This window comes from Arvicola amphibius, chromosome 3, assembly GCF_903992535.2.
Source record: "Arvicola amphibius chromosome 3, mArvAmp1.2, whole genome shotgun sequence".
In the NCBI taxonomy this organism is placed as follows: Eukaryota; Metazoa; Chordata; class Mammalia; order Rodentia; family Cricetidae; genus Arvicola; species Arvicola amphibius.
The window spans coordinates 95,393,116-95,403,326 of NC_052049.1; the positions used below are offsets into that span (position 1 = coordinate 95,393,116).

Below are 10,211 nucleotides of genomic sequence, written 5' to 3' on the forward strand. Positions count from 1 at the left end.
ATTATAAATTACGAAATCCACGTACGTGGGCAGAGCTTTCTCGACCAGCACCCGTATTCTTTCATTCTTATTACCTTGGGAATCTCTTGCTACTATTTCAACCACCCAAAGTCACAATTTCAACCACCCAAAGTCACAATTTCCTTCATATATGGGCTGGGGCTGAGGGGTGCGGGGCACTGGACTGGATTAAGAGCGGGTGGCAGGGACCACGCGGAGCTGGTGCTGAGAGCAGATCCTGGGTTATGGAAGGAAGCAGGTTCGGGGGACCGGACTGGTAGGGGGAGAGGGAAGCTGGCCCAGGACAGGGCAGGGTCTAAGGACAAAAGGAGTCCGTCAAGGGACCCGAGGACTGGACAGAGGGGGTCGTGTCTATGTGTCAAGACGAAGCCCAGAACCAGCAAGCAGTCAGAAACCTGGGCACGCACAGATGCCCACCAAGTCCCGTTCTCCCTTCGCCCAGGCGAGCCTTACGATCGATGCAGAGGGTGACGCTCCGGTGGTTGGTCTGAGCCAGGGACCGGAAAGCAGCGCGCAGACAGCAAAGGCGTCGGGAGCCACGACGTAACATCGTCACAGCTGTTCCCAGTCTGAATCCCGAGACCAAGCTTGCCCAGGCCAGAACTTGCAGCGCATGACCCTCCCCGTCGCACCCTGGGAGTTGTAGTCCATCAAGCCCTTAAAGCTTGAGCTCCAGGAGGACTACTGGCGTGCTGGGACTACAGTTCCCAGAGAACCTCGGGGCGGCGCCAAAGAGTTGTCTCTTCTACCTAGTACGCGAGAGCGCGCTAGTCTCCTCAGGGCATTCTGAAGATCCACCTGGCAGTGCTTCTTCAAAGGTCTGGCTGGTGTGTTGAGAGAGTGATGGAGGAAAAAACCGAATAAGGGACTAAGGAGTGTTCAGGGGCAAATGCAAGATGGAAAGGGAGCAGATAACGGAGGGGAGGGTTATAATGGCTTAATATGATTTTTCTTCACAACTCTCGGGCCTTTTAGGCTTCCCTGCCTCCATCTTGCACCGTGCAGGCTGTGGAAGACCAGAGTTGCTTCTTGCACGTCCGATTATCTTCAGCCTCCTGCAGAGAGAGCATGCCGAGACCCCGGAAGAGGCTAACTGGGGCTGCTGGCCCAGGTGAGCCGCACCTAAGCTGCCAAAGGCAGCGGGGGAAGAACGTTTCTGTAGGGCATGCATTGTTCATTTGTCTACTTCCTGATTTTGGAGGGAAACTTTGAAGGTTGTTACTTACTGTCACCTCTATTATTTCTGCCAAACTTCCACTTGAAGTCCTTATCTCTTGTTCGTCCATTGAAAAAACAACAACAACAAAAGCACTAAGGAAGGATATTTGCAGTACACACACGTACTGTGCTGTGGTGGCCCACGCACAGGGGAGGTTGAGGCAGGAGGATTGCCTTGAGTTCAAGACCAGCCTAGTTAAATAGTGAGTACCACACCAGCACTACACAAGCAGGACCCTATCTCCAAAAGTGTGTGTGTGTATGTGTGATTGTGTGTGTAGAGATAGATAGCTTTTTCAGTATGGGGTGGAAACAGACTATATTTTTAAAATCAGATTTATCAACTTTTTTATCTACGCACACACAATGTATTCAGAGATTACCTTGCAGGAATCAGTTTCCCCTTTCCACCTTGTGAATAGCTGGGATAAAACTCAAGTTGTCAGGCTTTGATTTTAAAAAAAAAAATGCTCGTGCCGGGCTATGGTGGCGCACGCCTTTAATCACAGCACTCGGGAGGCAGAGGCAGGCGGATCTCTGTGAGTTCGAGACCAGCCTGGTCTACAAGAGCTAGTTCCAGGACAGGCTCCAAAGCCACAGAGAAACCCTGTCTCGAAAAACAAAAAAAAAAAAAAAAAAAAAAAAAAATGCCCTTGCCACCTAAGCCACCTTAGTAGCCCTTAGATCATTTTTCTAATGAAATAAGCTGGACAGTGGAAGCTGTGCATGGTTTCATGTGAAATGTAAAAAAACTAAAAGCTAGATCAGTTCCAGAGAGTCCTTGACTACACAGAGTTTGAGGCCAGCCTGGGCTACAGGAGACCCCACCCCCACCCTTCACCCCTTAACCCCCAACACATACAATTTGCTTTTCCTAGGTTTTTATCTTATCATCCTGTTAATTTGGAACTGCTAAATAATTGAGGATGACCTGAATTCCTGATCCTTTTGCCCCTACCCACCCCCAAGTGCTTTCATTATAGGTTTGATAAATTATCCAAAACAAATCTTAAGTCTGAACAATGTATTTCAGAGACTACCCAAATCTTATCCATGGTTATTGCTGAGACACTTAGCGCAGCTGACAAACCCTGTCTGTTCCAGAGCTGTCTCTGCTGGCTTTTCAGATTCTGTGTATGTTTGCCGTGGCCCAAGTGCTGGTGACTGGAAGTTGGTTCTCTTGTCAGATGGGCCTTAGGGGCTAGAAGTCAGGTCATCTGGCTGGGCAGTAAATGCCTTTCCTGATGCACTAGCATCTGTCTCTTAATGCTGTGCTTAATTTTATGCCAAACCCCTTTCCTGTTTTGAGACGGACCTCTGTAGCCTAATCTGGCCTTGAACTTGTAGCAAGGCTCCTTCTTCAGGCTCTACAATTCAAAGATTACAGGCATTAGCCAACATGTCCAGCTTAAAATCTTTTAAGCTCCAACTTGGCATCATTCTCGCTGGCCTCGGAATCCTCTTGTGTGCTGAAAGAATCCCGGGTCATGAGTTAAGCTCAGGTTGCTGCAGCCAGCAACTGGCTGTATTTCCTGCTGTTGAGGACTGTGCTCTGCACACTGCAGGAAAGCGGGAGCAAAGAACTTTAAATGCTTTCACCACAAACAATCAGCCCCCGAGACAGCTCATGCCTGTCATCAAGACAACTGTGTTCTAGGCCAGTTTGGGCTACAGCATGGGTTCCCATCTCCAAAACAAACAAAGAAAAAAAAACATTTGTGATGTTCCTACCTGCAGTCCCAATGCCTGGGCAGTTAAGGTAGCAGCGCTGCTGCAGACTGGAGCTACAGAGTTCTGAGAGTCTACCTCAAAATAGATAAATAGACGCTTCAGGAAGTATATTCAAACTGATTGAGTATTAAACAATGTATGCATGTATGGAAACACTGTATGGCACTTGGTGCCTGTTCATTATGTACAATTTTTGTTTTCTGTGTCAGTTAAAATTCAATAGAAAAAGGCAATTGACTAAAGGTGAAAGCAGTGAAGGCGCAGTACCTTTTCCAGGGGAAAGTGCAAACGTGTATGAACAAAAGACAGGCTGCTGGAGGGATGGAAGGGGTGGGATCATAGGGAAGGCCTCAGAAGAAAGAAGAATTTGAGTCCAGCCTTGCAAGAATGTGAGGGTTTTCCACTAGCAAAATCCTAGAACTAAGAATACATGTCCTTTTATTCACAAAAGTGAATGTATATTGTGAATAAAAAGCAGAAATTAAGGGGCTGGAGAAATGGCTCAGCGGTTAAGAGGACAGGCCGCTCTCCCTAGAGGTCCTTAGTTCAATTCTTAGCAATCAAAGGGTGGCTGCTCACGACCATCTGTAATGAGATCTGGTGCCCTCTTCTGACCTGCAGCATACATGCATACAGAACATTGTATACATAATAAATAAATCTTAAAAAAAATAAAAGTTTTTTTTTTTTTTAAAGAGCAGAAATTAAGCAGTGGAAGGTAGAATGAACCTCTACTAAGAATGACAGGTTGCAGGTCGATCACAAACACATTGTGGTTATTTAACCAAACATAGAATGCCTGTGCTTATTTTTGTTAATTGAAAATAGATTCTTCTCTCATACAATATATCCCAACTACAGTTGCCCCTTCCTCTGCTCCTCCCAGCTCCCCGTCCCTAACTCCATCCACTCCCCCTCTGTCTCCCTTCAGAAAAGTGCAGGCCTCCAAGAGACAACAACCAAACATAAAAAAAACAAGTTATAGTAAGACAAGGCAAAAACCCTCAGAAGCTGGACTAGGCACTGCAACAGGACTTTGTCCCAAGAGTTGGCAAGAGTCAAAGACACTCCTGCTCCCACAGTTAGGAATCCCAAAAAATACCAAGGTAACAGACACAACATATATACAGAGACCTGGTGCAGACCCCTGCAGGCTCCCCCATGCTTGCTGTGTCAGCCTGTGAGCCCAGGTGAACCCTGCTTAGCTGATTCAGTAGGCCATGTTCTCCTGGCATGCTCTATCTCATCTGACTCCTACAATCTTTCCTCCCTCTCTTCCTTGTTGTTCCCAGAGTTCCAAGGGGAGGGACCCTCTGGAGACCTCCAATTTAGACTCTGTATAATGTCTGGCTGTGGGTTTCTGTACCCACTTTCATTAGCCTCCAGGGGAAGCCTCTCTGATGACATCTGGAGCAGGCACTAATCTATTAGTGTGGCTGTTCTTAAGGAGAGCTGGGAAATCGTGCTAAGATAACTAAGTTCAGAACATCATCGTAATGATATTTAATGAAGACAGATGCAGTAGCAAACTAAATTCTGAGGTAACAGAGTAAGTTAACTGTAGGTTCACACATATTCAAGTGACAGTCGTGACTCAATTCAGGGCTTTGCTCTACCTGGCTGGATTGTGATCTGCAGCACATGGTTCAGGGTTGGGGCCTGACATGCTGAGTGGATGCTGTGTCTCAAGCACATTTTCTTTCACTCACCGAGTAAAAGCCCAATTTGGGGGTTGGAGATGTATCTCAGTGGCATAGTACCACCTCGCAAATTTGAAGCGTAATTGAGGTGGGGAAACCAGGGCTGATGCTAAAGAGCTATAATCCAAGCTAATTAGGAGGAAGATTTGTTCATTCATGGCTCATCTAGACTACAGAGTGAGCTAGAGGCCAGGCTAGGAAAGTTAGACACAGTCTCACTAAAATAAAAAAAAAAGTGTGTGAGTGGGGATGTTGCTGGACTAGCGTGGGTAAAGCCCTGGGTTCGGTCCCCACTACGGGAAGAAAAAGATCTAGTTTTTACCATGTCTACATGGTTCTGAATAAACTTCTCTTGACATCTTAAAGAATCAGGTATATAGCCGGGCGGTGGTGGCGCTCGCCTTTAATCCCAGCACTCGGGAGGCAGAGGCAGGCGGATCTCTGAGTTCGAGGCCAGCCTGGTCTACAAGAGCTAGTTCCAGGACAGGCTCTAGAAACTACAGGGAAACCCTGTCTCAAAAACAAACAAACAAACAAACAAAAAAACAACAAAAAAATCAGGCTTATATACAGCAGAAGAGAAGTATGAGATCATGCATTTATAACAATGAGATACTTCCTAAGTCTTTCCTTTGTATTATCAAATAATCACTGAAAACAGTTTCAGGTTAGTGCTTCATTTCCTCATTGGAAAGTATAGTCAGATTAAAGGCACTTACTGATTACTGCTTGTATTCTTTAATATTAACCCCATAGGAGTAATTACTTCATTGAGTTATCTAGAATGTATCCTGTAAGGAGGTATTCTTTTTTTATTGATTATATTTCTTTGACAATTTCACAAATGTACAGAATGTAAATGGACCATTTTGTAAAAGTAAAAAAAAAATATATTTGTTTGTTTTCTGGGACAGGGCTTCTCTGTGTAGCCAGGCTGTTCTGGAACTCATTGTTCTCAAACTCAAGAGATCCACCTGCTTCTGCCTCTTCCTCCCAAGTGCAGGGATTTAAGGCATGTGCTACCACTGCCCAGCAGCTTTTAAAAGGTTTTAATGCTTTATTTTCATATTATATGTATGTCTGTGCACCACACTCATCTGCAGAGGCTAGGAAGGGTGTTAGATCCTCTTGGGACTGAAGTTACAGTTGTGAGCCACGTGGATGCAGGGAACAGAACCCGAGTTTTAAGGGTTTTTTTGTGTTTGTTTTTTTGCGAGGGGTTGGTTTTTCAGGACAGGGTTTCTCTGTAGCTTTGGAGCCTGCCCAGGAACTCACTCTGTAGACCAGGCTGGCCTTGAATTTAGAGATCTGCCTGCCTCTGCCTCCTGGATTAAAGGTGTGCACCACTACCTTCTGGCTGGAGTTTTATGGAATCTTAAACACAGCCATCTATCTAACCCTTAGACCACTTTTACCCCACCCTCTCCTCTCTCTCCACTATACTTAAACCTGTATCCTACACTAGCGCTTGCCTGCAAACCTTACGCTCATGTCTAATCATTTTGGTTTGTGGCCCACTGAGTTTAACCAGGGTCATTTATGAAGCCATGGGTTTGGAGCTACCTAGTGGAGGCTGGTGATCTCAGCAGTGGCTATGTAATTCAAGACAGTGACTCCCCCTCTCCCAGAACCTATTAGTAGCCAATAATTTTAGCAATAAAAGATAGGGCCCTATGAGCTCCTCCCCCATTTGTGAATGACAGTTGACAGGGCCAATCTTGTGTGGGCCCAGCACTGGTAGTTGCAGTTGATATGAGTTGATGGTTTCATTGGTTAAGAGTCAAAAGGATGCCATTTCGGAGCCTCTGAGGGGCAGGTATTCTTGTCCAGATTTTAAAGAGAAGGTGAAGTTACTTCTATACAGGACTGTGGTGCTATAGTTAGTGCTTATAGTCTAAGTTTTGAGTCCAGGTATGACACCAAGTAGTTAAGTCTTTTGTTTTTGTTTTGTTCCACAATAGAACATTGCCTCCCAGCAGAGTGACAAGCATGTTCCTTTGCTTCTATTGCAGACAAGAAGGAGCCATCAGAAAAGCGTACTAAGACCGAAAGCTCGGGAGATACATCCGCTAAGCTAGAGAGTCCCAGCCCTCAGAAGACTTCAACCTCTACAAATGGTGGCAAGAATTCCAGCAGCTACTGGCTGATGAAGTCAGAGCCAGAAAGCCGGCTAGAGAAAGGTGTTGATGTGAAGGTGAGATTGTGCGTGTGTCCAATCATGTTGGCGAGATGGGGCGGTGGGTAAGAGCACTTGCTGAACAAGCCCGATGGCCTGGAGCCCACAGTGCAGGGAGAGAAGCAACTCCTGAAAGCTGTGTTCTGACCACACATATGCCACACCTCAGACACAGACACACTAACTACTACTAAAAACAAGGATGAACACGTTTACCGTAGGATTCAGACATCAGCTTGTCGTCTCTGAAGACTACAGGGAGGTAAAAGTAGAATTTGTAGCATTTATTATCATTAGCTTAAGGTCAGATAGCTCTTATCCAAAACTCCTGGGACCAGAAGTGTTCTAGATTTTACAATTTGAATATCCCTAACCTACCCCTCCCAATAAGACTAAATACTTTAATAAAACAGAAAAGTTTCTGAATGTTAGAACATTCCAGAGTATTTTTGATTTCAATGTTACCATTAGGCATACCCAATCTGTATCTGTTTTGTGGGTTTTCATCTAAGCAAGGGTTGGCAGGCTTTTTCTGAAAAGAGCCAGAGAGGCCCGTGTCGCCTCTCTGTTCCATTAACAAAGAAAGTGGCCACAGACAACACATGAAAGGTGTGGTTATGCTCAGGTGAAACTTTATTTATAAAATCAGACATATGGTTCAGCTTGCCAGTGCCAGTCTTGAGTTTAATTCTGTTACGTGTTTTAAGATGATCTTACTATGTAGCCCAGGCTGGCCTCCTAACTTTTGAGGCCCTTGTTGCCCTTGAATTGAAGATCCTCCTTGCCAGTTTTAGGAGTGCTGGGATTACAGGTGTGCGCCACCACACCTGGCTCTAGATTTATTTTTCTCTTACTACTTGCCATGCTCCTGGAAGTCTCCCTGACAAGTGTGGCCATCTAATCAGGGAAAAATATAAGCCGATTTTAATACTAGCCTGAGGAAAGGAGAAATATTAGAGAATGATGATACTTTCGTAAGTGAAACACAGCAGACTGTTTTAGTATCCTGATTATCCTCTCAACTAATCATCTTAATTAGCAAAGATCACAATGTAAAACCCGAGGCTTAACATACTCATTCAACGGCAGTGGCACCCTGGAACTAATTCCCAGTAATTCACCTAGCTTCTTTATAGCCCATAGGTAGCACTTTTCAGGATTAAAGAGAGAACTTTGTTTCCATAGAGCTTATCAATTGACCGATGACTAAGTAGTGAATGACTTATTTTCTCTTGCCTAGTTCGGCATTGAGGATCTCAAAGCACAGCCCAAGCAGACAGCTTGCTGGGATGGTGTTCGCAACTATCAGGTATGGAAACAAGGGGCAGGAACCCTGAAACCCAGACTAGGATGGATGCCTGCCTCCTCCACTGTGTTCTTCAGCAGCAAGGTCTGAACCAACACTGCTTTTCTCTGAATGCTATCCTCAAAATGCCTTCAGAAATATCATAATCACTGTGACAGCATGCAGTCTGCAAGTGGCTTGCTTCTGGCTAGTGTCCTGGACTAAGGCCAGGACTTTGAACAAAAGAACAGATTTTCTTACGAATCTGAGAGAAGCGCAAAACAGGAAAAGGCATCTAATAAAAACAGACTTGATTTCTTCCCAGCTGTAGCAGGGTAATTCTTGTTTCTTTTCCTCTGACATAGGCTCGGAACTTCCTCAGGGCCATGAAGTTGGAGGAAGAAGCCTTCTTCTACCATAGCAACTGTAAACAGCCAGGCATCGTGGGACTTATGAAGGTTAGGTGCACACATTTTAGCTGGATTCCTCCAGGGACTTACTCATGTAAAGCCTTACAGTTTAAATAGGTAATAACAAAAGTATGTCCCCCTCAGACACACGTACTTCCTGTCACAGAAAATAGGAAAACTGCCCTGACCATCACCTGACTAGGAAGGCCTTCGTTTCAGGCCCTGCTAATACTTCCCACTATCTGAGGTTCTATCAGGTAACTCCTCTTTGCTAAGCGTTTCAGGATAACACTATGTGTTTCCAAGTAACTTTTAGCATTTAGTTTTAGAACATGCTTGTGCGACTTTGTAAAAATAGGATTTCGTTTTTAACTATGCTTGTATAGGCTATCTTTTCTCTCCAGACGTCTGCGTACCAACTGTCTCTATAGCAAGGGAGATGGTCAGAATGTGAAGGAAGGGTAAGAAGTCAAAGGGAGATGCGTAATAAAACTTGAACAAGAAGTTAATGATTGGAGATTTTGGATTTGCTTTCAGATTGTAAAGGAGGCTTACCCAGACCACACACAGTTTGAAAAAAATAATCCCCATTACGACCCATCCAGCAAAAAGGACAACCCTAAATGGTCGATGGTAATAACGGTACTTCCTGTTTCATAGGGGGAGAATGGGCAAAGGAGGGAAAGCATGGGTACTGTTAGGTCAAGGAGCACAGCCCAGCTTCTCACTTAGATGAAGTTTTGTCGAACTGGGATATTAGAGTAGAGCACTAACACCAGGCACCTCCTGCAACAGCAGAAATTCTGGGTGGACATAGAAGCAAACACCTGTATTCTTAGCCACTCAGTGGGCTAAGGCTGGAATTGGTTCAGCCGGGAAGTCAAGGACAGACTAGGCAACACAGTGAGATCCAGTCTGAACGGACATGTTTCTGCCCGTCAACGCTATCCAATAGGTGGATGTACAGTTTGTTCGAATGATGAAGCGTTTCATCCCCCTGGAGGAGCTGAAAGCCCATCACCACGCCCACAAAGCTTCTGGTGGCCCCTTAAAAAGCATGACTCTCTTCACTCGCCAGAGACTGTCAGTTCAGCCTGTGACCCGAGGTAAGACCCAAACGTGGAGACGGCGTTAAAGGTCTCTGGGCCAGTGTCCTCACCTGTGTCACCCATGAGGAAGGCTATGTGTTCAGTTGCTCTTTGCTATAGACCCAGAACCCTGAGATAGTCCAATTTCTGAGTGGACAACTGTCCACTCCAGGCACTGTGATTCCTCATGAGTTCCTGCACCCTCATGAACTTCCTCTGCAGGAGGAGACACAACATCTCCCCCACCCCACCATTTTTTTTTTCCTTTGTAGAAGAGTTTGATTTTATTTTGAGCCTGGAGGAAACAGAACCAAGTTAGTGAAGGCTCTACTGAGGGAATGAACAAGCCAGTGATCCACAAAGTCAAGATTCTAGAAGGCAAAAGAAGAAAGCTTGCAGTATCTACCTGGGGTCATGTGCACAGGTGGTTTGTTCGTGTTTCCCAATAAAAGATATTTCATTGACAAGGTTGAAAGCTTTTTCTTCTAAATCTGTGTTGGGTGTGGTGGAATCCTTCACTGTAGATGTTTCACATCCAAGCCTGGTTCCTTTTGCCAAATGGGAGATGCGGGCACCTCTACT

General features: G+C 45.3%; 2 protein-coding genes across 4 annotated transcripts in view; one reads left to right on the forward strand and one right to left on the reverse strand.

Annotated features, from left to right (window-relative positions):
• The window catches only part of Acad8 (acyl-CoA dehydrogenase family member 8), a 32,770-nt gene extending 32,137 nt beyond the window's left edge, over positions 1–633 (reverse strand). Inside the window, exon 1 of the mRNA XM_038322152.2 lies at positions 475–633. Within this exon, the coding sequence (XP_038178080.2) occupies positions 475–571 (97 nt within the window). The 5' untranslated portion in view covers positions 572–633. The remainder of the gene's footprint in view (positions 1–474) is intronic.
• A 116-nt stretch (positions 634–749) lies between these two features.
• On the forward strand, positions 750–10,093 carry Thyn1 (thymocyte nuclear protein 1). 3 transcript variants are annotated; one of them, XM_038321417.2, is made up of 8 exons: positions 750–839; positions 997–1,132; positions 6,683–6,864; positions 8,087–8,155; positions 8,497–8,589; positions 9,079–9,183; positions 9,497–9,647; positions 9,902–10,093. In XM_038321417.2, the coding sequence occupies exons 2-8, from the start codon at positions 1,090–1,092 to the stop codon at positions 9,946–9,948; spliced, it is 690 nt and encodes a 229-aa protein (XP_038177345.1). In that variant the 5' UTR covers positions 750–839; positions 997–1,089; the 3' UTR covers positions 9,949–10,093. The 3 variants fall into 3 exon arrangements, with proteins under 3 accessions (XP_038177345.1, XP_038177347.1, XP_038177346.1); XM_038321419.2 differs by having other exon boundaries at positions 9,079–9,174; XM_038321418.2 differs by having other exon boundaries at positions 752–848.
• Positions 10,094–10,211: the final 118 nt, after the last annotated feature.